Below are 13,763 nucleotides of genomic sequence, written 5' to 3'. Positions count from 1 at the left end.
TTGGAGATTTTAAAAGAGTTTCTAAAAAGGATTGCCTTGTGGCAGCATAAAAGAAAACAGCCATGGCCATTTATAGCCTCACTAGTTAAGCAAGCCAAGTCACAAAACCACACTGTGCCCTTCATTTGAAATTCAATAGTACCCTCGTCACCAGTCTGATTAAAGAGTAGTTCTTTACCAAGCAAGAGTTCTAGAACCTTGAATTTGCATGTGTCAACTTTACATTTATAGAACTGAGTTGCTAAAAGTCAAGTGTTTTTCTAATGAGCTGATTATGCATCTCTTGGGAGAAAAAAAGTCACAAAGGAGAAAAAGATGAGAGAAATGGGAAAGAAAACTCCAAAATCAAAAGTATGCACCATTTTTCTCCTTTTCCCCTCTGCATCAAAGACAGACACACTCCTTGAGGCTGTAAACATCAGGTTAAAAGTCAGAGTCCAAAAATGCAGAATTGAACAGCTTCAGAAAAACCTGATAGGTACAAGTTCAGCTAAGAATAAAAAGTATATATATGCTAGCATATTGCCTCTATCAAGAAAAATGGTGAATTAGAAAAAAAGTAATTATTTAAGAAACTCTTAAAAAGGATAAGAAAGACGTTCACTAAATATGAAAATGGAGAGTTTTGTTTCATGGACAGCTAAAAACCTATAAGGTTGAAAAAGATAATCAGATTAATATGTTGAAATATAAGAAAAAAGCAGAATAGAGAACAATGATTCATAAGAAGTCATAAAGACTGAGATCTCAAGATCTAGAATTTGAGCTCTCCTAATAAAAAATTCCCCATCAAAATGCTACTAAAGCAGAAGTGGAAATATATAAGCAACTCTCCATGGAAGAATTCAAAGTCAGAAAATAATTCTTAGATATCTAAGCATCTAAGCACTAAGAGGCTCACAGAGACCAGTTCCAAACTCTTCATGCTCATGTGACATAGAGTCACATAATATAGTACTCAAATGTCCCAAAGGCATTCTAAACTTTCTTGACATTTGAAGAGCCAGAAAAATCTCAATATCTTATGAAGAAAAAGACAATAAAGCCCTGGCAGTGGGCTCAGTTGGTTGGAGCAGCATCCCGCAACTGAGAGCCTGCAGGTTCAATTCCCAGTCAGGGCAAGTGCCTAGGTTGTGGGTTCAGGCCCCAGTCCCAGCATGAGTGATCCCTGGTACAGCTGTGTGTGATCTCTGGAATGGGCGTGTACTAGAGGCAACCAATGGATGCTTCTCTCTCACATCAATGTTTCTCTCTCTCCCTTCCTCTTTCTCTAAAAAAGCAAAGAAAAAATGGCCTCCAGTGAGGATAAAAGCAAAAAGGACAGTTAATAGATACCAATACTAAGATAACAAAGACTTGGGATTATCAAAGACTTAAGGTAACCATTATAATCATGCTTCAACAAATAAAAGGAAACCTCTTTGAAACAAATGGAAAGATAGAAAGTTTCAGCAGAGAAACAGAAGATATAAAAAGGGTCTGAATGAAGATTTTAGGAGGGAAAAGTACATTACTATAACCAAAAATGTTTAAATTTACTAAATGGTCTCAGTAAGCAGAATGGAGATGACAAAGGAAAAGAACCACTGAATTTGAGGACAGATGAATAGAAATTATGCATTCTGAACAACACAGAGAATAAAGATTGAAGAAAAAATGAACAGACTATCAGGAGACTATGTGACAATATGAAAATGTCTAATATTCATGTCTTCAAAGTCCTAGTATGAGAGGAGAAACAGTGTAGTCAATAAAAAATATTTTAAGAAATAATGGCTGATAACTCTCCAAATTTGGCAAAAGACATAAACTTCTATTTTCTAGAAATTCAGTGAATTCCAAATGAGATAAACTCAAAGAATCCCATACCAGCCACATCATAATCAGACCGCTGAAAATAATAAAAATCATTAAGAGATACTTAGAATTGAATGACAATACATGCTGAAATACACATGACTTAACTAAAACAATTTAGAGGAAAATTTATAGCTGTCGTTGACTCTAGGCCTTGTTTAAATTCTTTGGAGAATATTGATTTTTTTATTTTTATATTTTTAATTAGGCAATCAACTATAATATGCATTCTATTCAGTATATTTACATTCATGGGGAGAAGTGGGGTAAAGAATACTCACTCCATCTTGAGTAGAATCAAAACCATAATCTGATTACCCCAAAACTAAAAATCTGTTTGGTAAGAGGCACCACACAGACAAAGGTAACAGGTAGCTGACAAAATGGAAGGAGATACTTTCAATATCTAAAACCAACAAGCAGGTTAATATATAAAATGTGCAAAGCAATTCTGCTCCTGAATATATGTCCCAGGGAAATGAAAAGGGAAGAAAGAAAGGGGAGGGTAGGAATAAGAGGGTGGAAGAGAGTGAGGAGAAGAAAAATAAATATGAATGCTACCCCAATGCTCAGTAAATATTTTTTGTATTTTTATAAATGTGTAATTAATAATGAAAATATCTTAATAATGATAAACTATGAACAAATTATATGTAAGAAAATATATCTATTTAATGTTTCCAGAGTCAATTTTGAGGAGTATCAAGACCAGCTTATTATATGAACAGTTGTTGGAGGCCTTGAATCATTTTTCTTGAGTTTCTAACCATTCTGGATTCGAATTACTTACACTTATAGTTTGTTACATAAACACAGGTCTCAGTCTTCCAACAGAACTAATGCATAAGAAATTCTTGGAAAACTAATACAGATGGTGCCTCATGCCAAGTTATTGCACAATAATATTTACATTTTTTAAGAACTCTAGTGTTACTAGTAAGATTAGAATAGAGGAAAGTCATCCTGTCCCAAGGCTTGAGCAAGGATTCTGAGAATGTCACACAGGTTATTGCTCAGTGACTGACTTCCTGATAACCAGCAGTAATGAAAGAGCTACGTCTTGGTAAGGACTTACTGAGGGCCACACACACAGTTTAAGCACTTTAGTTAAGCACATGCATTATTTAGCCCTTACATATCATCCCTGTGGGAGAGGCACTGTTCTGAGCTCCATCCTACCCATAAGAAGGAAAGCCTGGGAAGATTCAATTAGCCCAAGGCTGAGTCAGGATTTGAAGGCAGCCAATGTGGCTACAAAGCCTGTATGTTTATCTACTATGCAGAGAGGAATGACACAACTCCCCTTTTCTACTGCCTACCAAGAAATGCTGCTTCTTAGAAAAAAATGTAAGGCTCACCTTCTTGGTTGTTGTTTTTTTCCTTCTGTTTTGCTAACAATATATAATCAATTGTAATACATTCTTATTGCATAAGGATGCCAAGCTGGTCAGCTCTACTTCTGTTTATTAAACAGCTGAGTTTTTCTAGAAGCTCATTCCTCTACATGCCATGCCCTATGATCAGATAATCTACTTTTAAATGTTCATTAGCTAAATCTATCAATCGAGGCTATAGATGGATATAAGCAGATCGAAATCCACCCTGGGGGGTATGAGCCCAGCAGTTCTGGACTGAGCAATTGGGGTTGGCTGCCCACCACCACCTTCTAGGCAAAAATCCAGAGGCAAAGGTTTGGTGATAAAGGAATGGAGTCTTTATTCAAAAGCTTCACAATTTTGAAAGAATGGCAGGTTTCTGCCTTAGAGGTGGTCCCCTCCAGAACACCCAGAGAAGAATAATTCTGCCACCCTCTGCCAGGCCAGCTCAGTCCTAGGCTGTGTCCAGAGTTCCTTCCCATACAAAATACCTTCCACTGGGAAATACAGGCTGCTGCAGCACAATCATCCAGGGATCCCTGAGGCAGAAAGCTGGAGAGCCAGAGCCAACCAGTCCGGGAGCCAGAGAGCCTGAGCCAGCTGCCCCAGAGCCCTTCTTTTATTTCAGATCTCACCCATAATTCCATGTGCTCTGGGGGCATTCAGTTTTCTTAGCCAATCCCATCTAGACTGTTTACCATTGCCTCCTCCTTCGGCCCCTCCCTACTTCTCCCCAGAAATCTGATCAGATCTCTCTGTATCAAGATGAGTTCAATTAAATTTATATGTCTTACTCTGTGCCAGCACTATAAAAGTATCCTGCTTACCTTAATCTTCCTCTGTTTCTTTTTACACTTGCAAGCCATAAGCAATCTCTTTTCCTCTAGCTTTGGGGAACTCTTAAGTAGGTCACTATATACTGATACTAAAAGAACATTTTGATGAGATATTTACTTGATTTTTCTTTTGTAAAATGCATATGAGTATCCATTAATGAAGAGCTACACTTAAATGTAGAGAAACCTGTAGAGAATCTCATATCAGAGATCACTAGTCAGTTTTCTATCCCTTTAGTGAAAAAGGCTTTTTAACTATTACCCTGAAAAATAATAAAAATTCTGATGTTTCAAGATAACTACATCTTTTTTGTGACCTGCAGCTTTTCATAATTAAACCTAAAACTTCATACCTCCAAGTTGTTTCAAAGTTCTGTGTGTGATAACACTCTTTAGTCCTCGGCCTAATTAGTGTTTTCTATCCTAGCGTACTTTTTGTTACACTTTGACTGAGATGTCTAATTATGGAGATGACAGTGCTAGAAGACTCTGGGGTAGTAGACCTAGTTCCCTTCTCACCCCTCTTTTTTTGGAAATTACTCCTCCCACCCACATATAGAGAACTCAAAAGCTGACATGTTTTTAAAGACCCTGACCTCTTGGCTATGGTGGATATTTTTCAGCAGTGAGTCATTTATTCAAGCCGAGCAACAGAGACTTTCCCAAGATTTTTAAATTTGATTCAAGTTAGCCTTTGTCGTGGTGGGAGCTGTGAAAAGCAAACTAAAGAGTGTCGGCGGCTTCACCTGCTGTCCCAGGGTTCACGTTGTATTCCGTGAGAGAAGATGAAGCTGATCCGCAGACATCAGAGGAGACAAAGTTCGAGCTGTGCCTAATCCCAGCTTCATTCTTACCATTCCTGCATTCCTATGAAGCAGTCTCTAACTTGCTAATTTTGCTCACCATCCTATATCTAAAATCAAACACAAAGCCCCAGCAAGTAGAATATGACAGATCAGATAAACTATAGATAGAAAGATTGATTTACATTTGTATCTATATTTAGGTCTATATCTGCAGCAGTGGGCAAAAGTAAGTTTACAGTTGTTCATGTGGAAAAATATTTAATGTAAGAATAAATAATAATAGAAGAATAAACTCTGTGTTTCACATACTCACAACTGTAAATCTACTTTTGCCCACCCCTGTATATACATCTGTTGAATGAATGTTGAATTACATGAGTGGTCCCCAATAATTCCAATAAAGTCCCTTTTTAATCTAGGACTCCTTCCACAATAACCTAAAACAATTACTGTAAAAATCAGTTAGCCATCTCATTTATTTTTCTAAATTGGAAGAAAAGAATGAGACTATCAGAGTTCTCTAGAAAAATTATATGTCAAATTATATAGTATTTTATGTCAAAGTGTGCAATAAAGAATATTGAGTCCAAGAGCATGTGGATGGCTATCACTAGCAATGCCTTAACCTCAGTACTTCCAGTTACAAAGGCCATGCTGGGAACTCTACTTAGTGGCCCGTAACAGAAAGGCAGAGATCCCTCCTCACAGAAACCAATAATTTACGGCACTTGACAACAATGAAAGTGCATCAGCCCTTTCAAAACATGGTCTGTTATTGCATGGGTTTAGATCAAATTATGTTCCCCAAAGACTATGTAATGTAAGGCTAGGTTGTCAAGAACATGATGAATCATTCGACAAATATTAAGCACTGGCTATGTACCAGGAACTGGGCCAAGCACTAGAAATATATTGGTGTGCAAGAATACCAAAGTCCCTGGCCTTGTGTAGCTTACATCCTAGTGAGCAGACAATAATCAACAAACATGTCATTATAGTTCATGAAAGTGCTAAAGAAAACCTGTTGGAGAGTGGCATGCTGTAGACTGGATGATCAGGCTAGACCTCTCCAAGATGTGGGCATTCAAGCGAAAGCCTGAAGGATGAGAAAGAGTGAGCCATGTTAAGAGAAGAAAGGAAGTGCAAAGGCCCCAAGCTGGGAAAAGCTCAAGGTGCTCTAGCCAGTGTGGTGAGCAAGGGGCGAAGTGACTGGAGAAGTAAGCAAAGGCCATGTCTAACAGAATTGTCTAGACATGTAAAAAGTTTTATTTTCTGTGCAGTGTTATACCCTTGGAAGATTTTAAGCACTTTGGCTTTAGAATGAATAATGGATTCAGGAGAGGGCAGAGAGACATTGTCTTAGCCTGCGAGAGCTGCTGTAACAAAATGCCACAGACTAGGTGGCTTATAAACAATAGAAAATGTATTGCTCACAGTTGTAGAGGCTGGAAAGTCCAAGATCAGGGTGCTATGGTTGTCTTCCAGTGAGGACCCTCTTCCTGGCTCAGTCGGTGCTGTCTCAGTGTGTCCTCACATGGTGGAAGGGGCCAGTGATCTCTCAGGAACCTCTTTATAAGGCCCTAATGCCTTTTTTTGAGGGTTCCACCCTCCTGATTATAGTACCTCCCCAAAACCCCACCCCCTAATACCATCACTGTGGTGGGTTCAAATTTCAGCATATGAATCTGGGAGGTACACAGACATTCAGACCATAGCAAATATGGAGCATGGAGGAGGGGAGGATAGTTAGAAGTGTTGCTAGCCCAGGTGAGAGATGACAGTGGCTTGTGCTGGGATATTGGCAGTGGAGAACAGAAGAAAATTGATGGATTAGAGATATGCTATGGGTGTAGAAAGAACTCAGGAGTCTCTATAATCCAGGAGTAAACTGACTACCTAGCCCAGAAATTTCCAAACCTTGCTAGCTCACCAACAGAAGCACCTAGGGGGCTACCAAACCAGATTACTGAGTCCCATCCTAAAGTTTAGGGTTAGTAGCCCAGGGTAGAGCTCAGGAGTCTGAACTTTTCACAAGCCCTTGAGAGATTGTGATACAAGGCCAGGCTTGGGAAAAAAAACGTGAATTTTTGCCATTATTCCAGGCTGACTTTATTCCCACACTTCAGATGTTTTGGGCCATCTTCTCACATAGCCAGCCAGCACGTTGTTAAGAGCACAGACTAATCTCAAAGCAGTAATAATACATTAGGAAGCAGCAACCGTGTCCCAGATTCTGACTTATTCAAACAAGTCTAAGCCCCATAGCCACTCTAACCTCAAACAGCAGGAGCCCGTGGGGAAACAAGCTCTCCTACCGAACTGATTCTCTAACCTTGTTTTGGATACTTAACTTGGCTAAGAAAGTTTTCTAAAAGTGCTGTGGTTTTATCTTTTTGTAAAAGGCAACATAGTAGGCATACATGAATTTTTGATAACTGGAGTCCGTCTGAGCTTCAGGGTTACCTGCATTATTGTAGTCTGGAACTGGAGTTGGTGAGTTGAACTGGCCTAAAAACAGCAGGCTTCCAAAGGCAGAGGCCAAGGGGTGGGGGCTTTCATGCCCCTCACTCCCTAGGACCTCCAATAACTGCCACCCACCCGCACCCCGAGCAAGCCACCACAAATATATAGAAATATATATATATTTTTATATACTCTACACACACACACTACAAAACATAACATAATAGTGCCTTTGTGCCTACCAAAGGGAAGAGAGCTGGAAGCCACTCTGAATAAGCATGCACTCTAAGTAAATGAGTCCTCTGGTCCTTCCTTTTGCTACTGTCTTTTATGGAATCTCTTTTATGGAAATTCTGGAACCATCACTGGTTCCAGGAAGGACCCAATACCAGTCCAAATCCTTTTCCATATATACTGGTATAAGCTTAAAATCCTACTAGATTTCGTCTAGTTCAGGCTTAGATGGAATAATAAGGACTAGATATACCTCCCGCATGAAACAACCAAGAACTTGAAAAATATATTAAAAAAAACAGCTTTTAAGACACTGAACATCAAACAGCTTAAGAGAGTTGAACTCTGAGAGGTGGGAAAAGGCGAGAACTAACAGTTGCCCTGGGTTACTGACTTAAAAAAGCTTCCAGGTCCTGGTGCAGGAAGCAGGTGATAAGAGATTGGTTGTGGTGATGGTTTCATTGGCGTACACATATGAAAAAAATGTATCATATTGTGTGCTTTAAATAGTGCAGTTTATTGTGTGTAAATTATACCTCAAAAAAAAGCTGTTAAAACAAAATTCTATTAACAGAGCTTTCCTTGCATTTCTGGCTTTGATGCCTGTTAAAATGGAAATACCATGGGGAAATACCAGGGGGACCAGTTTAAATTTGTGTTATTAAGTTCTCACACTGTGGTGTCAATAAAAGCCCAAGTGCAGGATTTTATAGGGAGAGCAAGGATGCCTACTGGGGAAGGCTAGAGAGAGGATTGCACAGAGAAGGGAGAAAGAGCGCAGGATGGGGAAATGCACTGAACTTTACAAGTGTGTTGTCAGCTAGCAACAGCAGGGGTGTGTTGTCAGCTAGCAACAATGTGTGGTGCTGTGTTTCAGTTGCCACAATAATGGGGAACATTACTGGCCTTTAGTGGACAAAAGAGCCCACTACTGGGCAGTAGTGGGCAAGAGCCAGAGAATTTCAAGTGCCAAAGTGTGGGGGACTGTTCTGCAGAGCAAGGAATGGTCCCACCCCATTGAGAAACCTTAGTGGAAGGAATTCGGTTATACAGGCCATTGGTCTCCTTCCCAATGCCTGCATTACACAGGGGTCTTGGTGTGCATGCTGGGCTAATCTGTGGTTTGCAATGCAACACAGAACACTTACTAGTCAAGCCTGTCTCAGCCAGTAAGTGTTTCTGATGTTTTGGCTTCAAATATAATCACAACCTCTGAAGCCTTGAGAACCCTGAAAGGAACACAGAGACCATTTTTAAAAGCTAACTCCTTAAACTCTAAAAACCTTTAAGAAAGTTAGTTACTGTAACCATCTTCCATCAATTTTCTTATCCAGGATAGTTGCTTATAAAGTTAAAATTCTGTAAAGCATCTCTGGGTGATGCGTTCTCAGTAGCAAAAAGAATCTTCCTAAACCCAAAATAATGTTTGGTGAGAAAGGATGTTATAGTAATGAAATTTAGATTTAGAAGAGGCCTTGTAGATCATCTTGATAAAACAGCAAGAGAAGGTGAGACTGAGAGAACATACACTGGACAAAGCCCATGTTACTGCACGGCGTGGTACACCACAGGTCTGTGAGAACTCCCCAGCTGGAGTTCACTTTTCCTTTACAGCATTGTGCAATGTTTTCCTAACGTGGCTCTTTCTGCCTGCCGTGACCTGTCTTTCCAGGCCCCAACCCACCATGGGTTAATCTCCCCATGCCTGTGTATCTCTTGACTCACAGCTCTTAGAATCCTGTGCTCCCCTCCTCCTTCTAATGTCTAATACTTAAAAGTGTGTAATAGAATCATATTTTGAGTTATGAAGCTCAGGAAACTCCTTTTTAAATTTATACCTGGGCTTCTTTCCCACTGTACAGACTAAAAATTTAGCTGCCAGATGAACTCCACCAGAGGAGGACCTCACGCTTAACCTGTCTAAACCAGCACTGGACTTGATCCCTCCTGACATCCTTATTTCTCTGAAAGGCATCACCTCACAGTCACCTGAGCTTGAAACCACAGGGGTTTCTCTCCCCTCCTCTCTCATGTTTAATCAATGACAGTCTTGTGGATTCTACCTCTGAAGTATCTCTCCCATCTATTCCCTTTTTCTTATTTCTACTACCACTAGCCCAATTCGATTCCCATTACTTCCCAGCAATCTTTGGTCTCTCCCTGCTTCGATCCATTTTAAGCGCAACTGTCAGATTATTTTCTGAGATAGTGATTTTTATCATATTCTCCCACTCAAAACTTTCAATAGTTTTTCTAATAACTTATAAAATTACATGTAAAATCTTCACCTGGATTTTTAAGACCCTCCAAAATATGGGCCTAATTTTACTCTCTAACTTTATATCAAGTTACCATTTTTAGCTTTTAAAAATGGTCTCTGTGTTCCTGTCAGGGTTCTCAAGGCTTCAGAGGTTCTAATTATATTTGAAGCCAAAACATCAGAAACACTTACTGGCTGAGACAGGCTTGACTAGTAAGTGTTCTGTTTTGCATTGCAAATCATAGGTAACTCAGAATGCACACCAAGACCCCTGTGTATTTTTAAATCACACTAGACTGTTTAACTTTCCTAATAAATAGTCCATTTTTTTCTGCCTCATTCTTAGCTTCTACTATTCTCTCCACCTCCATTTGCTATATTCTTCACCAGCTGTCATCTGGCATCTTGACTTCTCCCCAGAACTGAATATAAACCTTTCCCTCTTTAAATCTCTTTGATAATTGCCCAAGCTTATTCATGACATGCAGCATGTATACTTTCTATTATCTTTATTTATACATACATCATGTATCCTGGTTAGAATCAGCTTCTCAAAGATAGGAACTATGCTTTACTTATCTTTGTATTCATCACACAGAACCAGAGCTCAATAAATGTGGTTTTTAAAAAAAAATTTTAAGTATGTTTTATTGATTATGCTATTATAGTTGTCCCATTTTTTTTCTCCCTTTTATTCCCCTCTGCTCTGTACCCCCCTCCCACCGACATTCTCTGCCCTTAGTTCATGTCCCTGAGTCATACATATAAGTTCTTTGGCTTCTACATTTCCTATACTATTCTTAATCTCCCCCTTTCTATTTTCTGCCTATCATCTATGCTACTTATTTTCCGTAACTTTTCTCCCATTCTCCCCACTGATAACTCTCCATGAGATCTCCATTTCTGTGATACTGTTCCTGTTTTAGTTGTTTGCTTAGTTTGTTTTGTTTTTATGTTTTTGGGTTCAGTTGCTGATAGTTGTGAGTTTGTTGTCATTTTATGGTTCATAGTTTTGATCATCTTCTTTTTCTTAAATAAGTCCCTTTAATATTTTGTATAAAAGGGCTTGCTTGGTGATGATGAACTCCTTTAACTTGACCTTACCTTGGAAGCGCTTTATCTGTCCTTCCATTCTGAACAATAGCTTTGCTGGATAGAGTAATCTTGGATGTAGGTCCTTGCCTTTCATGATTTTGAATACTTCTTCCCAGCCCCTTCTTGCCTGCAAGGTTTCTTTTGAGAAATCAGCTAATAGTCTTATGGAGACTCCTTTATAGGTAACTGTCTCCTTTTCTCTTTCTGCTTTTAAGATTCTCTCCTTATCTTTTATCTTGGATAATGCAATTATGATGTGCCTTGTTATGTGCTTCCTTGGGTCCACCTTTTTTGGGATACTCTGAGCTTCCTGGACTTCCTAGAAGTCTATTTCCTTTGTTAGATTGGGGAAATTCTCTTTCATTACTTTTTCAAAGAAGTTTTCCATTTCTTGTTCTTCCTCTTCTTCTGGCACATCTATGATTTGGATGTTGCAAAGTTTAAAGCTGTCCCAGAGGTTCCTAAGCCTCTCCTCATTTTTTTGAATTCTTGTTTCTTCATTCTGTTCTAGTTGAATGTTTATTTCTTCCTTTTGCTCCAAATCATTGATTTAAGTCCCAGTTTCCTTCCCTCGTTCTTGGTTCTCTGTATGTCTTCCTTTATTTCACTTTGCACAGACATCACTTTTTCCTCCATTTTGCGACCATACTCAACCATTTCTGGGAGCATCCTGATTACTAGTGTTTTGAACTCTGCATGTGATAGGTTGGCTATCTCTTCATTACCTAGTTCTATTTTTGGAACTTTGATCTGTTCTTTCATTTGGGCCAATTTTTTTTTGTCTCAGCACACTTGTTACATTGTAAGGGCAGAGCCTTAGGTGTTCACCAGAGCAGGCCAGCCAACTTTGCTGTGCTGTGGTGCTGTATGTGTGGGCGGGGGGGGTCTGAGAGGGAATAGTGATGCTTGCTTGGCTCTTGGCAGGCTTTCAGTCACTTCCCCAGCTACCCACAAGCAAATTGAGCCCTTCTAGTGCTGATTCCCAGGTGGGTGGGTTTGTGTATGTTCTAGGGCTCTGTGGGTCTCTCCAATGTACTTGCCTGTGAGCTGGGAGTCTCCCCAATGCTGCAACCCCTAGAGGTCTTTACAGCCAGAGGTTTGAGGCTTTATTTCCCTGCACTGGGACCCTGGGTTGCACAGTCTGTCTCACTCCTCAGTTTTGCTCCTGGTTTATTGCATGCAAATGTGGGACTGCCTGGTCCACCAGTCTCTATCTTGCCACACGTCCTCTCTGCCCCGGCTTCCTGTCTCTGCCCCTCCTACCCATCTGAATGAATGTTTCTTCTTTAATTTCTTGGTTGTCAGACTTTCATACAGTTCGACTTTCTGGCAGTTCTGCTTATTTTTTGTTTTAAAATTTGTTGCTTTCCTTCTTTTAGTTTTGTGAAGAGGCAAAGTGTATCTACCTACACCTCCCTCTTGGCCAGAAGTCCCTGTTTTCTTAATTTATTTTTAATCAGTTATTTGCTTTGACATCTATATATTCAGTTAAAATGAGAAAATTTATACTTTACTATTTAACTATTTACTTTACTATTTACTATTTAACTAAATGAGAAAAATTATACTTTACTATTTACTATTTGAATTTAAAGCAAGTTCTGTCAAAATACCTTCTTTATTATTACATATATGATAAAAACAGAATTTGATCCAAAGCTATTAGCAGAGAAAAAGCATTAAAAAAATGAACAAATTGAAATGTAAAATAAATTTTGGTTAGCAAGTTAAAAACATACTCCAAACAACAATCTCACCTGAGAGAGGATTCATCCAGACTTTTAGGCTCGTTGCCTCTCCAAAAGAAAGAGCCACTGTTCTTTTCCTTGACTAAAAGGGGAACACAAAATGGTTTTAGTCATTAAAACCACAGGCAATGCCAGATGGGATGGCACCTATGGAAAGAAGGAGGGTGCAGGCCACGAAGGCTTGCTCTAGTCTGGGCCTAAGAGGTCAGTGTAGCCCCCTTGAAGTCTGGTGTAAGCTCATCAGAATTGAAAACCACCTGGGGATTTGAGGCAAAAGGTCTGGTGCTGTATAAAAAGTGTTCTTCAGGAAGCCGCAGTTGCAGGTGACTGTTGAAGGGGTCAAGGTGTGGTCATCTGTCATTTTGTCTTCCCAGCACCTTCCTGTTTGGAGAAACTCTCTCTTCCTACAGTTACCACAGGTGCCCCCATCTTTAAAAAAGAGATTGCCCCTTCCATGAAACTAATGGTGATTAAATTTCAGTGCCCCTCACTTGCACAAGTTCCCTCCCAAGTCTTAGGAGAGGCCCTAACCATGTGTTTACATGGTCAAATGTTCTCATAAAATATGCAAAGGAAAGACATTTCAATCACAATCATTTAAGACCACAGGCTCTTCCCACTTCAACTTTCCTTCGGTTTCACTTCCCCTCTTGGGGAGTGACCACAGGCACTTGATATTTGTGATTTCTTCTGCCCGGGTTTCTTTGGAGTGCTACAGTCATTGTGTGTGGTGTTCTCTCTTTCTTAAAGGGGGCTCTGCACATTCAATGAGTTTTAGTCCCCACAAAACCTGGATCCACCCCTACCCCTGCCCTAGCCATAGATGAATAGTCTAGGGGTACGCTGCTGACCCAGATTGGACCCATCAGTGTCTCACCTAGACTCATGACACGCGGACCGGAGAGGCAGAGCTAGGAGTCTTTGAAGCTGGCTGGACCCTGGAAGGCCCCCGCCGTAGTCCCTGGAACAGGCCCCTGATTTCTGGTATCCTACTATCTGGCTCTTCTGTTCCCTTTTTGATTCATTGAGAGATTTCAAAATCCTTCCAATGGCTTCCCTTTGGCACTAAGATAGGCAGAGTCAGGGTT

The 13,763-nt window shown here is 39.9% G+C and overlaps 1 protein-coding gene across 1 annotated transcript in view; it reads right to left on the bottom strand.

The window, feature by feature from the left end:
- Nucleotides 1-13,763, bottom strand: part of CUNH12orf56 (chromosome unknown C12orf56 homolog) — an 82,903-nt gene that overhangs the window by 34,661 nt on the left and 34,479 nt on the right. The window contains 1 exon segment of the mRNA XM_045829351.1: nt 12,685-12,757. Within this exon segment, the coding sequence (XP_045685307.1) occupies nt 12,685-12,757 (73 nt within the window).

Source organism: Phyllostomus hastatus, unplaced genomic scaffold (assembly GCF_019186645.2).
Source record: "Phyllostomus hastatus isolate PE091 unplaced genomic scaffold, TTU_PhHast_1.1 phas_scaffold_93, whole genome shotgun sequence".
NCBI lineage: Eukaryota > Metazoa > Chordata > Mammalia > Chiroptera > Phyllostomidae > Phyllostomus > Phyllostomus hastatus.
The sequence above is the reverse complement of the archived record's forward strand: the minus strand, read 5'-3'. Positions and strand labels throughout refer to the sequence as shown.